The sequence below is a fragment of the Dendrobates tinctorius genome, unplaced genomic scaffold (genome assembly GCF_039654945.1).
Source record: "Dendrobates tinctorius isolate UK_male_01 unplaced genomic scaffold, ASM3965494v1 ptg000037l, whole genome shotgun sequence".
Lineage (NCBI taxonomy): Eukaryota > Metazoa > Chordata > Amphibia > Anura > Dendrobatidae > Dendrobates > Dendrobates tinctorius.
The window spans coordinates 30,932,854-30,948,426 of NW_027361705.1; the positions used below are offsets into that span (position 1 = coordinate 30,932,854).

General features: G+C 41.0%; 1 protein-coding gene across 2 annotated transcripts in view; it reads left to right on the forward strand.

Moving 5' to 3' along the window:
- Nucleotides 1-15,573, forward strand: part of SYT8 (synaptotagmin 8) — a 47,523-nt gene that overhangs the window by 16,638 nt on the left and 15,312 nt on the right. The window contains exons 1-4 of one of the 2 annotated variants that reach the window (XM_073574032.1): nucleotides 10,553-10,584; nucleotides 10,703-10,857; nucleotides 11,482-11,642; nucleotides 14,272-14,367. In XM_073574032.1, coding sequence (XP_073430133.1) covers nucleotides 10,749-10,857; nucleotides 11,482-11,642; nucleotides 14,272-14,367 — 366 coding nt within the window. In that variant the 5' untranslated portion in view covers nucleotides 10,553-10,584; nucleotides 10,703-10,748. Of the gene's footprint in view, nucleotides 1-10,552; nucleotides 10,585-10,702; nucleotides 10,858-11,481; nucleotides 11,643-14,271; nucleotides 14,368-15,573 lie in introns of those variants that run through there. The other variant, XM_073574033.1, reaches the window with a different exon arrangement.

The window sequence follows — 15,573 nt, forward strand, 5'->3', positions numbered from 1 at the left end:
GTCGTTGTATGAGCCAAAGTGTTCTTCATGAGAGACGACCAAGGAGAACACCATTGTTGAAAAAAAATCATAAAAAAGCCAAACTGGAATTTGCCATCTACATGTTGACAAGCCACAAAGGTTCTGGGAGAATATCCTATGGACAGATGAGACAAAAATGGAAGTTTTTGGCAAGGCACATCACCTCTATGTTCACAGATGAAGAAAATGAAACATATCAAGAAAAGAACACTGTCCCGACTGTGAAACATGGAGGAGGCTCTGTTATGTTCTGGGGCTACTTTACTGCATCTGGCACAGGGTGTCTAGAATCTGTGCAGGGTACAATGAAATCTCAAGACTATCATGGGATTCTAGCGAGAAATGTGCTGCCCAATGTCAGAAAGCTTGGTCTCAGTCACAGGTCATGAGTCTTGCAACAGGATAATGACCCAAAACACACAGCTAAAAACACCCAAGAATGGCTAAGAGGAAAACATTGGACTGTTATGAAGCAGCCTTCTATGAGCCCAGACCTAAATCCTATTGAGCATCTTTGGAAAGAGCTGAAACATTCCCTCTGGAAAAGGCAACCTTCAAACACGAGACAACTGGAGCAGTTTGCTCTTGAGGAGTGGGCCAAAATACCTGTCGAGAGATGCAGAAGTCTCATTGACAGTTACAGGAATCGTTTGATTGCAGTGATTGCCTCAAAAGGTTGTGCAGCAAAATATTAAGTTAAGGGCGCCATCATTTCTGTCCAGGCCTATTTCATGAGTTTTTTTTTTTTTTTTTACTTCTGTGGAAGCATGGCTGAAAAGCAATGTCTGACTTTCATTTGTGCATTTTCGTAGATTTTTGATTTATTATTACTTTTGTCAGATTCAAGTTATTTCTGTCCCCATTGTGTTTTTTTTCTGTCATTAAACAAGAGTACCAACAATTTTGACCACATGTGTACCAGGATGGGGATCATGTACACCAGGATGGGGAACATATATACCAGGATGGGCCAAGGATGGGGAACATATAGACCAAGATGGGGATCATATACACCAGGATTGGGAACATAGATATCAGGATGGGGATCATATACACCAGGATTGGGAACATAGATATCAGGATGGGCCCATGATGGGGAACATATATACTAGGCTGGAGGTCATAAATACCAGAATGACAAACATACAGATGCATCTCACAAAATTAGAATATCATCAAAAAGTTAATTGATTTCAGTTCTTCAATACAAAAGTAAAACTCATATATTATATAGAGTCATTACACACAGAGTGATCTTTTTAAATTGTTTATTTCTGTTAATGTTGATGATTATGGTTTACAGTCAATGAAACCCCAAAAGTCACTAACTCAGTAAATTAGAATACTTTATAACACCAGCTAGAAATATGATTTTAAAATCTGAAATGTTGGCCTACTGAAATGTATATTCAGTAAATGCACTCAGTACTTGGTCGGGGCTCCTTTTGCATCAATTACAGCATCAATGCGACGTGGAATGGAGGCGATCAGCCTGTGGCACTGCTGAGGGGTTATGGAAGCCCAGGTTGCTTTGATAGCAGCCTTCAGCTCATCTGCATTGTTGGGTCTGGCGTCTCTCATCTTCCTCTTGACAATACCACATAGATTCTCTATGTGGTTAAGGTCAGGCGAGTTTGCTGGCCAATCAAGCACAGTGATACTGTTGCTTTTAAACCAGGTATTGGTACTTTTGGCAGTGTGGACAGGTGCCAAGTCCTGCTGGAGAATGAAATTTCCATCTCCATAAAGCTTGTCAGCAGAGGGAATCATTAAGTGTTCTAAAATTTCCTGGTAGACGGCTGCGCTGACTTTGGTCTTGATTAAACACAGTGGACCTACACCAGCAGATGACATGGCTCCGGAAACCATCATTGATTGTGGAAACTTCACACTAGACCTTGGAAATCAAGGTCCCAGAGTCTGGAGGAAAAGTGGAAAGAAACTGAGTGCATTTACTGATCATACATTTCAGTAGCCAACATTTTGGATTTTTAAATCATTTTTTCAAGCTGGTGTTATTGTAGTACGTGTGCTGACTGGGGGGAGATCCCTTTCAGTTGCGGAATAGACTGGAGACAGACACAGAAATCTTGTTCAATCAGGTCCAACTTTATTGGGTGTCCTCTTGACATCCACAGCTGACATGACAGCTGCTGCTCCCAGGCCCGGGTACCCGTCACCTCATCCTACTCTGGGTTCCATCACTGTGGCTGCTGTTAGGCCCACGGCCACAGCGCTTCCCCCGACCGAGTCTGCCCGCTGTAACACCTACTAACTCTTCGGTGTCCAGCCGTCCTGTACCCCAGGCCTCCGTTAGTCACTGCCATCTTGTCCTGCAGCTGTCCTCTCCGGGCCATCCCCCTCTCCAAATGACTGTCTCCCTCTCTTCTATCTCTCTTGAGTTTTTCCTTCCTCCGTCCTCTCCTGAGCTCTTCTCGCTTTTCTTCTCCTTCTGGGTGTCTGCCCTCCCCTGGGACTCTCCTTTTTATCTTCTCCTTCTGGAATCCCCTTCCCAGTCCAATGACTCTGCCCACCATGACTCTGCTATTTCCCTAGCCTAAGGCTGTTATTGAGTCCTTTTCTCACTGCTGTCTGTCTCCATCTTGTGGCCAAAACCTGGTACTATGTCGTCCTGTACTAATTCTAGCTGTTATCCATACACATATAATAAAGCATAGTGCACATCATCTTTTACATGTTCTTTCCACATCAGACAGGTCCATAGGTCAGTCCACCCCTACATTATAAAGTATTCTAATTTACTGAGATAATGACTTTTGGGTTTTCATTGGCTGTAAACCATAATCATCAACATTAACATAAATAAACAATTGAAATAGATCACTGTGTTTGTAATGACTCTATATAATAATGAGTCTATAGAATATATGAGTTTCACTTTTTGTATTGAAGAACTGAAATAAATTAACTTTTTGATGATATTGTAATTTTGTGAGATGCACCTGTATATACCAGGATGGAGGACATATATACCAGGATGGAGGACATACAGTATATACCAGGATGATAGACATACAGTTGTGCTTAAAAGTTTACATACCGTGGCAGAATTTTTGCTTTCTTGGCCTTTTTTCAGAGAATATGAATGATAACACCAAAACTTTTTCTCCGCTCATGGTTAGTGGTTAGGTGAAGCCATTTATTGTCAAACTACTGTGTTTTCTCTTTTTAAATCATAATGACAACCCAAAACATCCGAATGACCTTGGTCAAAAGTTCACATACCTCATTTCTTAATACCGTGTATTGCCCCCTCTAACATCAATGACAGCTTGAAGTCTTTTGTGGTAGTTGTGAATAAAGTTCTTTATTTTCTCAGATGGTAAAGCTGCCCACTCTTCTTGGTAAAAAGCCTCCATTTCCTGTAAATTCCTGGGCTGTCTAGCATGAATTGAGCGCTTGAGATCTCCCCAGAGTGACTCAATGATATTGAGGTCAGGAGACTGAGATTGCCACTCCAGAACCTTCCCCTTTGTTCTGCTGTAGCCAATGACAGGTCGACTTGGCCTTGTGTTTTGGATAGTTGTCATGTTGGAAAGTCCAAGTACATCCCATGCGCAGCTTCCGGGCTGATGATTGCAAATTTGCCTCCAGTATTTGTATTTACTGATAACGTGCTGCATTCATCTTTCCTTCAACTTTGACCAAGTTTCATATGCCTTTGTAGCTCACACCCCCCAAAACATCAGCGATCCACCTCTGTGCTTTACAGTAGGAATGGTGTTCCTTTCATCATAGGCCTTGTTGATCTCTTTCCAAACGTTTATGGTTGTGGCCAAAAAGTTCAAGTTTGGTCTCATCACTCCAAATTACCTTGTTCCAGAAGTTTTGAGGCTTGCTGTTTTGTGTATTGCAGGCGAGATACCTCGTGGCATTTGTACAGTAATGGCATTATTCTGGCATCTCGACCATGCAATCCATTTTTCTTCAAGTGCCTCCTTATTGTGCATCTTTAAACAGCCACACCAATAGTTTTCAGAGAGTCCTGTATTTCAGTTGATGTTATTTGTGGGTTTTTCTTTGCATCCCGAACAATTTTCCTGGCAGTTTTGGGCAAAATTTTTGTTGGTCTACCTGACCGTGGTTTTGTTTTTACAGAGCCCCTGATTTTCCATTTGTTTATCACAGTTTGAATGCTGCTGACTGGCATTATCAATTCCTTAGGCTGGTTTCACATTTGCGTTTTTTAGCGCTGGAAAAAAACGCTAACCTGCGCATGCGTTTTTTCCCCTATATTTAACATGGGTGCGCATACCTGCGCGCTTGTAAGCGCATGTATGCGATTTTCATGCGCTGCGTTTTTTTGGGGTGTGCGATTGGATTTTCCAGACGCATCATGTTGCATTTTTTGGCCCTGCAAAAAAGCGCATGCGCACATATGCGCACGTTTTGCGCTAAAAATGGCCATTATAGCCTATGGATGCGCATATGTGCGCACTGGCATGCTCATGTAAGCGTTTTTTTGCATATGCGTTTTTTTTTTTTAACCATGGAATTTAGGGGTTTGGGTTAGAGTTAGGGTTAGTTAAGGGGGTTTAGGGTTAGGGTTAGGGTCAGGGTCAGGGTTAGGGTTGGGTTTTGGGTCAGGGTTAGGGTTAAGTATGGTTTGGTTAAGGGTTAGGGTCAGGGTTAGGGTCAGGATTAGGGTTAAGTATGGTTTTGTTAAGGGTTAGGGTCAGGGTTAGGGTTAGGGTTAGGGTCAGGGTTAGGGTTAGGGTCAGGGTTAGGGTTAGGGTCAGGGTTAGGGTTAAGTATGGTTTTGTTAAGGATTAGGGTCAGGGTTAGGGTCAGGATTAGGGTTAAGTATGGTTTGCTTAAGGGTTAGGGTCAGGGTTAGGGTTAGGGTTAGGGTTAGGGTCAGGGTTAGGGTTAGGGTTAGGGTCAGGGTTAGGGTTAGGGTCAGGGTTAGGGTTAAGTATGGTTTTGTTAAGGGTTAGGGTCAGGGTTAGGGTCAGGATTAGGGTTAAGTATGGTTTTGTTAAGGGTTAGGGTCAGGGTTAGGGTTAGGGTTAGGGTTAGGGTCAGGATTAGGGTTAAGTATGGTTTGGTTAAGGGTTAGGGTCAGGGTTAGGGTTAAGTATGGTTTTGTTAAGGGTTAGGGTCAGGGTTAGGGTTAGGGTTAGGGTCAGGGTTAGGGTTAGGGTTAGGGTTAGGGTTAGGGTCAGGGTTAGGGTTAGGGTTAGGGTTAGTTAGGGTTTAGGGTTTGGGTTAGGGTTAAGTATGATTTGGTTAAGGGTTAGGGTCAGGGTTAGGGTTAGGGTTAGGGTCAGGGTTAGGGTTAGGGTTAGGGTTAGGGTCAGGGTTAGGGTTAGGGTTAGTAAAGTCATGGTTTGGGTAGTGTGAGGGGCCACCTAAAAATGTTGGAAAAAAACGCAAACGCGGTAAAAACGCACTAAAAACGCATACAAACGCTTAAAAACGCTGCGTTTTTTTCATGCATGCTCATAAAAATGCTTGAAAAAATCGCAGCAGTTGTATGCTTTTGTATGCGTTTTTTCAATGCGTTTTTTTGCGGGAAAAACGCGCTGCAAAAAAAAGCAAGTGTGAAACTAGCCTAAGATATCTTTTTGCATCCCTTTTCTGTTTTATACAGTTCAACTACCTTTTCCTGTAGACCTGCTGACATTTCTTTTGCTTTCCCCATGACTCACAATCCAGAAACTTCAGTGGCAGGAAGAAAGATGTAAGAGTCTGTCTGGATCCCAGAAATTCACTCAGTTTTTATGCACACACACTGATTACAAGCAAACAGGTCACAGGTGAAGATGTTCCCTATAACTGTAGCCATTTAAACCCATTTGTGTCAACTTCTGTGCATGTTATCAGGCCAAAATCACCAGGGGATGTGAACTTTTGATCAGGTTCATTTGGATGTTTTGGGTTGACATTATGATTTTAAAAAAACGAAACACAGTAGTTTTACAGTAAATGGCTTCACCCAACCACTAACCATGAGTGGAGATAAAGTTTTGGTGTATCATTCATATTCTCTGAAAAAAGGCCAAGAAAGCAAAAATTCTGTAAACTTTTGAGCACAACTGTATATACTAGTATGGACCTAGGATGGGTGACATATATACCAGGAAGGAGCCCAGGTTGGGGGACATTGCAACATAATGGAGGAGGGGGCGGGGGAACTCTTGTGTCCTTATAGGATTTAAAACCCTACAAAGGACCATACATGTGTCCAACATGCAGGGGGGCAGGTTTAAATTTTGCACCAGAGACTCTAGTTACGCCACTGGGAAAGGAAGATGACTAGGAGATAGGGTGGGTAGCAATTTTGATTTTCCCATGATGCCATTGTTTTCATAGGTGCCAATGCCTGATCTAATATATGATTGTTATTTGCACTTGTTGTTTCTCTACTTTCCGTGATTAGAAGTCAGTACATATCAGAAGGAGGATCTTCTGTGGAAAAGTAAACAAAAGGCTTTACAGACAGAATGAAAAAAGCAAGAGGAATGCACAGAATTCCTGTAAAACTGGTACATGGCAGGGTGTGAGAGGGGTAGGACAGGCTGCCTATGTAATAAATGAAAGGGCAAACACATAAAAAAATATTGTGAAGATAATGGTTAACTATGTTGTTTATATAGAAACCACCAATGGCTCTCTGCCAATAGGTTCTCGAAGAGTTAAGCACTAAAGGGGTTCCCCATTATTATGTAAGCAAAGTACGTATTTGGTACCGCTCTCTACACCTATTATTGATCCTATGGGGTGATCAATGTAAATAGAAAAGATCAAAACACAGTCAAAATTGGTGTTTGCTCATCCTGCTAAACAAAAATGTAAAACAAAAAGTATCAAGCAGACATAGGTACCCCATAAATAATAACAATGAATATTTTATCCATATGGTATCGACATGCAGAAAAATGATATCATGTCAATTATGTAACACGGTGAAAACCATAACTAATATAATGTGACAGTGAATGAAGGGAGATATGTGTCACTGACTCACTGCGCATACTGGCATCAGTGATGTAAAACCAGGATATTTTTCCTCCAGCACTCTATGGGCTGAGAGGGTTGGTTTTATGTGAGCACCATAGAGTGAGAGGGAGGGTGCTCACCATATTGCCTCCTGCACAGCTGACACCGGGCATGTGTACTCACAGGACTTGCGGTGATGTCACGGTCATGTGATCATCACATGGTTTTTTGTTAAATACCTGGATATGAGAGTCAGTTTGTGTTGTCTTTGGAGAGGAGGAACTCGCACGTGGCTCCAGGAGTTTGTTACCTGCAGTGAAGCCTGCAAGGAATGGACTCTGATGGACTTCATCTTTGTTTTGTTTTACTGTTATGCCAGAAAGGCTCTGTTTTGCTGAACCCTGCTAAGGTTTTATGCTGTCCATAATAAAACCAGCAGATGATCTACTACCAGAACCGTTCCTGTGTCTACCTTGTGAAGCAGCGGAGTCAACCCTTCAAAATAAATAAAAGACAATACCAGAATTGCTGTTTATTGCTCATGCCAAGTCTTTATACAAGGTATAGGAAGTAATGAAAAAGTCCTATATGCTCTAAAATTGATCCTGATGAAAAGTACAACTTGTGCTACAGAACCCAAGCTCTCATACAGCTCCGTCAATGAAAACGTTCAACATTTATGTCTTTCAGATTACAATGACACAAAGAAATAAAAAAAGCAAAACAAATAATTCTAAAGTATAAAAACAAAATGTTATAACTTTGGTATGAAAATAATCGTACCCACCTACAGCGTAAAGTATATGTGTTTCAGGGTGACCGTAAAATGTAATACATAAACAATGGCAAATCTGCTCTTTTTTCTATACCCCCATAAAGAGTTACTACAAGTTAAGAGATTACAAGGATCCCAAAGTGGTGCATTTGAAATGTGCAATTCGTCCCACAAAACATAAGTCTTCTTATGGCTATTGTTCACAAGAAAAAAATAAATGGTTCTGGCTTTTGGAATACAGTAATGAAAAATGGAACGATAAATTGTCCTAAAGGCCCAAAATAGGCCGGTCTTTTAAGATGATAAAATTGCAACTTTTGCTGTATGTAGGTGACAGGTAGTGTGAATATGACAGAACAGATGAGTAGAGTGACATGAGGCTTATGTGGAACCCTGAAATGCAGGGAAATGTTTCATGTGCCACGGGGCAAAAAACACAACCAGACTATTCTGCAGAGTTTGCAAACCTTTGTATAACCTACATCAGTGTCGGACTTGGGGCCCCCCAGAGGAAATTGCCCTCTATCCATACAGAACGTGCACTTTGGTATTATCAGGGAACACACAGCACATAGAATCAAAAAGATCTCAACCTATAAGGAATTGATATCTCAGAGCATCGGAGCAATTAATATTTCAGAGCAGGATCCACTGGAAGATCTTCTGTTTCTCTGATGGGCCAGTCCTACTCGGCTCTAACAGTATTGTATCCAAAGGACTATACTGAAATGTCCAATAAATACAAATTTCACAGTGACACAACAGTAACAAAGAGCTGAAAACATGAAATAATTGCACAACAGTCTTGGAAAACTTGGATTTTGAAAATGTCAATGGAAATTATTATGACTTACCTAATGAAGTGGATCCACCTGGCCCTAGGTCTGGGCTGGTACAGGGGCAACGAGCCTTGTTGCAGATGGAAGGATGACATGTGGAGAACAAGGACACGACACCCTCAGGAATCTTGGGAGCAGCAGGATGGATGTAGGGAAGTGAGCAGGGCAGCAGAGATAGAGGTAAAAACACAAAAATTGAGCTTGGTTTAAGTTGGTACACATGCAGGACATAAACGCATGTTCACATTGGCCATAAAACATACAAAACCTACAAGATCCAAAATTAACATAAACCCAGCTATAACTAAATAAATAAAAAGCAAAAGTGCATTTAAATAAACTAGGGTTCTTAGTAACACTGTTTTTGATCAAAAATAGCATAAAAGCCATCCCACCATTGGCAAGGTGACCTTGTTCAGGATGGTCCTACACCGTCTAAAGGCCCTTTTACATTTAGCGATGCACCAGCGATCCCGACAACGATATGACCCGGTCAGGATCGTTGGTGCATCGCTAAATGGTCGCTAGTGAGCTGCCACACAGGAAGATCTCACAGCGATGCAGCGGACGATACTTACCTTTCAGACGAGGCGATCCTGGCGTCCTCCCGCCCGCCTCCACACGTCGCTTGTCGGCACCACAGGAAGCCCAGCAGAAAGCTGACGACGAGAAATGGAGCTGGCCGATCTCGCGTGATCAGCGACAGACAGCGGGGGAGCGGGTCAGAGGTAAGTATCACAAATAGCGATACCGCTAGCAATATCGCTATAACGTCACAAAATCGGTGTCTTATAGCGATATTGCTAGTGATATCGCTACGTGTAAAACCCCCTTAATATTAAAAACCTTATCATGTGTCAGAGTTGAACTCAGTGTGTGAATAAGGGCAGACAAAGGACCAGGTCCTGAACTGTGGACACCGGCCTTGGGAAGCTATTTAAATGTAATTTCCATCTTGAGGAAGGAAGTCCACACCATGGCTTGCACAAAATGCAAAAATATAAAAAAAAAACACAAAAATTGACCTTGGTTTAAGTTGTTATACATGCAGCACATAAACACATATTCACATTGGCCATAAAAGATACAAAACCTACAAGAAGCAAAATTCACACACTGAGGTCAACTCTGACACAAGGTAAGGTTTTTAACATTAGACAGTGTAGGACCATCCTGAACAGGGTCACCTTGCCGTTGTGGGACGGCTTTTATGCTATGTTTGACTAAAAACAGTGTTACTAAGAACCTTATATTATTTAAATGCACTTTTGCATTTTATTTATTTAGTTACAGTTAATAACAATCCGGAGACACGGATGTGTGTCCTAATGGGTCTTAAAAGGCATAGGGAGATAATGTCTCACTCCAGGCAACCTGCAAAGCCCAATGTGGAGCACAACAGAGAGCGGCGGATCAAGATGAAGGGAGGAGAGCCAGGACTTTGTACAGGTGTGTAACAGAAATATTGTGGATCATGTTTGAATTGATTTCTTTTTGGAGAAAAGAGTTAGAATTATGTCCCACGTTGACCTGTCCTGCTGGGGGTCATACACTGTGATCCAAAGTGATTATAAGAGGAAGCAGTGAAACAAGTACTGGATCCGTCACAAGATGGACAGTGGCACCAACATTCCCATCCCATGGTCTTATAATAGCGTCTGTTGGGTTTCGCAACAGTGTCTGGATCTGAAAGTAGTGCTATTTTTCTCTTAAAACTGTTTTTGCATGATTTTTTTAGTAAGCATATGCTTAGAAGTTGAGCTCCTTTAGGCAATGCAAAGAAGCTGCAGTCAGTGATCACAGACAAATCTTTGTGCATGTGAACTAAAAAGCCATTGCTGAAGAAAAAGGGTAACACTAAGGGACAAAGGAGGAGGCTTAGAGTCAACCATGGTTCCTGCCTTTCATTTAGTCAGGAAGTGATTTCCTTCCTTTAACTTCCAACACATCCACACTGATTACAACACAACTTGGAGAAGACGTCTTGTAAGATTTCTGCTGCCCCTTCGCTATTACATATGGACTGCTTATAAATATATTCATTTTTTTGTCTCTTTTTGCATATTGCATTAGTCTGTAGTAACAGTGTAAAATTTTATTCCAGGTTGTGCACATTGGAGGGGGAACCTTTCCTCTATCCAATCCCAAAAATGACCAATAGCACAAACACAACGCGCCCTACGTCGGCCACCACCACCCACAGTTCCACCGGATCGGTGATAATCGCCTGGATTGATGGCATTCTGAACCGCATTCCATGTGAGTATTAGTTCAGAGGGAGTTCTGTGCATTTCTCTAACATGCAAATGAAGATATTACCGATATTCTCACCTTGATAAATTAACGAGAGCAAAACTGTCTTTTTCTGATGTTTGTTTTGGATCAGTTCCATCACTCTGACAATAACACTCAGCATTGCTGCACTCATAGGGCAGTGTAGCTAGGAAAACACATTTTCTGTTACTTGATTTGGGACCTCTGAGTTATTAGAGAGTAGATCGTCTCTTCTGGTCATCAGTTATTAGTCAAAGGAACATTTCTCAATTTGTAGAAACAACTTTGCGCATTTCATAGTCAACCATCCTGTTTTCAATGGGATTGTGCAATGCTCCATTTCCCAGGTGATGTCTCTGTTGGGAAGTTTCCCCACAGATTTTATCTAATAGATTGTCATTCCACCCATAGGACACTGTAAGATAAGCTTATTTTAAATAGGTCTTTCTAATAAAAACTGTACACTTCCTTTAAGAAAGCAACTAAAAAGATGCCTTTTGAGGTATTGGAAAAAAATGTATTTTCAATTTTTCACCTTTGTTGAATAAATGTCCTTTACGTTTTCTGTTTGTGTACACTAATCTATCCATTCTAACACACTCTTTCCAGTACCACGATGGGCCATCTACACATTATTTGCTGTGGGACTTTTTTTAATTCTTCTGCTGATAATCTGCTGTTGCTGCTGCTGCTGTAAACGGAAGAAAAATAAGAAAGAAAAAGAGAAAATCAAACTTGGGAATGTGAAAAACAGTGTTACTACAAGCTTGGTAAGGACTCAGCTGATCATAGTTAAAATCAGGGAGAAGATAGATAGATAGATAGATAGATAGATAGATAAATAGATAGATAGATAGGTAGATAGATAGATAGATAGATAGATAGATAGATAGGTAATGGATAGATGGACGGACAGATAGAGAGATAGATAGATAATAGATCGAAGATAGATAGATAAATTGCTTATATCTACGCCAGACCTAAATAGCCCCTTCCATTTGTACAAACCTTGCATAAATCAATAATATAAGCAAATATAAAGAATTTAATAATATATCTTTTTAGAGAAATATGCTATTTATTCCACTTATTAGTCACTTCTCCACTTGCACTCCTCGACCACCATTAAGATCACAGCTTGCTTTTGAAGTCATTGGACAGGGAATGGAGAGGATGAGGAAGGAATGAAAGAGAGAAACAGTGTTGCTACTTTCTGGTAACTGCTTTATCTTATCCTAGAGCTGTATTCACAGCTACACTGTTCAGTATAATGCTTTCCATGCTGCTTCAGAATAGTAGCTACATAGAAACAGGAACAAATGTTTAGAAAAAATACATCACTTGAGCTCATCCATATTTAATCTAATAAGGGTGCTGTGCACGGACAGGTACCACAGGCCGGTACATGGGTGAAAATGATCAGGTAGAAGGCAGGAGGACAAGAACCAATAGCGATTATGAAGAGGAAAATGATCAAAAATGATAAAATGTATCAAATTTTACTTAGATATTATAAACATAAATGATATATAATATATTTAATAGCACAAAAGTTTAAAACTTATAGTCACCATGGGACATGCTAACAGGAACCATAAAGCAGGAACACACCCCTAAGGCTATGCGCACACGTTGCGGAATTGCCGTGGAAATTTCTGTGGGAATTTCTGCGGGAATTCCGGAATTCCATTCTGCGGGAAATATGTGAGAAAACCGCATTTTAATTTCCGCCTATTTCCCGCGGAAAAGCTAGCAACTTGCAAGCGTAATTAGCTTGCGGAATGCTAGAGTTTTCCAAGCGATCTGTAGCATCTCTTGGAGAACTGATTGACAGGTTGGTCACACTCGTCAAACACAGTGTTTGACGAGTGTGACCAACTTTTTACTATTGAGGCTGCCTATGCAGCATCAGTAGTAAAAAGATTTAAAGTTAAAAATAATAAAAAAAATAAAAAAATCATGATATTCTCACCTTCTGGGGTTCCCGATCACCGCGATGCTCCGGCAGGTCCCGTTCCCAGTGATGCATTGCGACAATGACCTTTGATGAAGTCGCTGTCTTGTGAGACCGCTACAGTATCGCGAGACTGCGACGTCATCAAAGGACATTATCGCAATGCATCACTGGGAACTGGACCTGCCGGGAGCATCGCTGAGGCCTGGGGACGCTGCGCGGGACATCGGAAGGTGAGAATATGACGATTTTTTTTTATTTTTATTCTATTTTTTACAGGCATATGGTACCCAGAGCCTGGAGGACAGTCTCCTCTCCTCCGGACCGTGGGTAAGATCCGCAAATGTTCTGCTTACTTTTCGCATGGTGGGCACAGCCACATGCGGAAAGTAAGCAGAACAATGCATTACTATATGTGCGGATTTTCCCGCGATTCCGCACAAAGAATGAGCATGCTGCGTATTTTTCCGCGGTGCAATTCCGCCGCGGAAAAATCCGCAGCATTAGCACAGCATGTGCGGAATGCCATAGGGTTGCATGGGATGCTTTTTTTTTTTGCATTTTCGCAGCAAAATTGTGCATTCAAAATTGCTGCACAAATGCAAAAAAAAGCTACGTGTGAACACAGCCTAACATAGCATGTCTGGAATAATATAGAAATATTATAGTCAGTGTCTATTGGATTAATTATACAAAATATTTCTAGATCAGTGCTGTAAAATAAATATCTCTAAAACCATATAATTATAATACAGCACAGGTTAATGGTGGGTCCAGGAAATATAGAGGACCAAATTGACACATAATAAGAGTGGCACAATATAGGCACATAAAGTAATACATCGGTCAAAATATCTGATCCATTACCTGTGGCCATAATGCAAGGGTAAGTGCACTACTGACTCGCACCTCGACGTGCGTTTCACAGCATCTGCAGTGTCATCAGGAAGGAGACATCCAGCAACTGTAATGGAAAATCTAACAACATTATTTATTAGTAACTCTTAAAATACCAAAAGGTAAAAAATAGAAACAAACACACTAAGCTTAAGCGTTTTGAACACTAAGGTTCTTAATGATTAATTGATCATAATTAATCATAATTGATTAAGAGCCTTATGACTCTAAACATAAAGGCCTAGTGTGTTTGTTTTTATTTTTTCCCTTTTGATATTTCAATAGTTATCAAATAATTGCACCCATTTCCTGGGTAGTCTTTGATAGAGTTGTCTTGACACACATGAGCTGAACTGAGAAGGTAAAACTGCAGGGGAAGGGAGCGCAGCAACCTGAACCAATGTGCCACCAGAACTACTTAGTCCAAGTTATTAGTCCAATGTTATTTTAGCACGTGAAGTTATAAAAATGCACTTTCACAACAAAAAAAGGTGTGTGAATTGAAGGTGACATACTGTATTATATCATGTTATATTGTCATCTTCTAGGTACAGCCAGACATAGAAGGACTGCAGAAATCACAGGAAAATGCATACCGTGGGCGACTGCAATATTCAGTGGAGTATAATTTTCAGAATGAGGAGGTATTGAATTTGAGATTTAATACAAATGCATTAAAATTAGGTAAAATGGGACAGGATTTGCAGTATGCATTCTTGCAAAAAAAAAAAGAATCCATCTCTCTCCTGCTGGCTAACAAGAAGGGACCAGTGAAGATTGTGTAGCCAGCATGTGCATTTTCAGGGGCTGTTCCAATTTGAATTCCACATCGTCTAATTTAAAGCGATCTGTTGAATAAAAAAAAGTATCTTTACTGTAATATTAATAGGGTATTTTTTTTTTATCTTGGAATTTACTTGGTGGTCTATGTTGCTGTTGACAAAATCTAAAAGAACTCATACTTCTGCAAGTTTTTTCTCCAAGCTTAAAGGGGTGATCCGAAACTCACATATATTTTAATCCTAAATATCTGTTTAATAATCTCATCTCTTTTCTAATGTAAGTTAATTAAAAAGTCTCTACTGTTCCCTCTGAATTCTTTATTTTTACTTTTTTACCTACTTCCTGATTGATGACTCTTTATTTGAGAACCCCCAATGCATACTTGGATACTGAAAAGAGTAGTTACTAAGAGGCTGCGGTCACTCCTGCATCCTCTGACCCTACCCTGAAACGAGGCGTCATCAGTGACATCCGTTTCAGAGACTGGCCTAGTCCCTGCTCTAGTGAGGATGGGTCAGTTTTCAATTCTGTCGTATGCTCAACAAGATCTTGTTACAGTGCAATATTCCTTTTAATATACAGTGACAGTGCGCTCAATCACCAGCTCTAATGAAAAGTGACGAGCTGGCAAGAAAGTGCAGCTGTCAGTGTGCATTGTAAGGAGAAAACCCAGTGAGCAGAGACCAGCCCTGCCCCTGCAAGTGATGTCACTTTTGGGGGCAGGGCTGGTCTCTGCTTTTCCTGCTTGCTGGGTTCTCTCCTTTCAATGCACACTGACAGTGCACTCTCTTGCTGGCTTGTCACTTCTCATCACAGGAGCATGTGAGAGCCGGCATTAGACTCACGGATGGTGAGAAAAGAACAGTTTATTTGTGTTTTTAAAACAAACAGCAGCGGGGTACTGGGGTCTTCTGAAACCAGAAGCACCTTTAAGGGCTGCGATCATGTTCCTCCTTCCCCTTTTGCCTGTAGGCTGTACAAATGAACATCTGTCTTTCCTGATAACATTTATTCTTAATGTTTTATGACCTTTTTATAGCTCAATGTCTTTATGTAGGGTAGGTGAG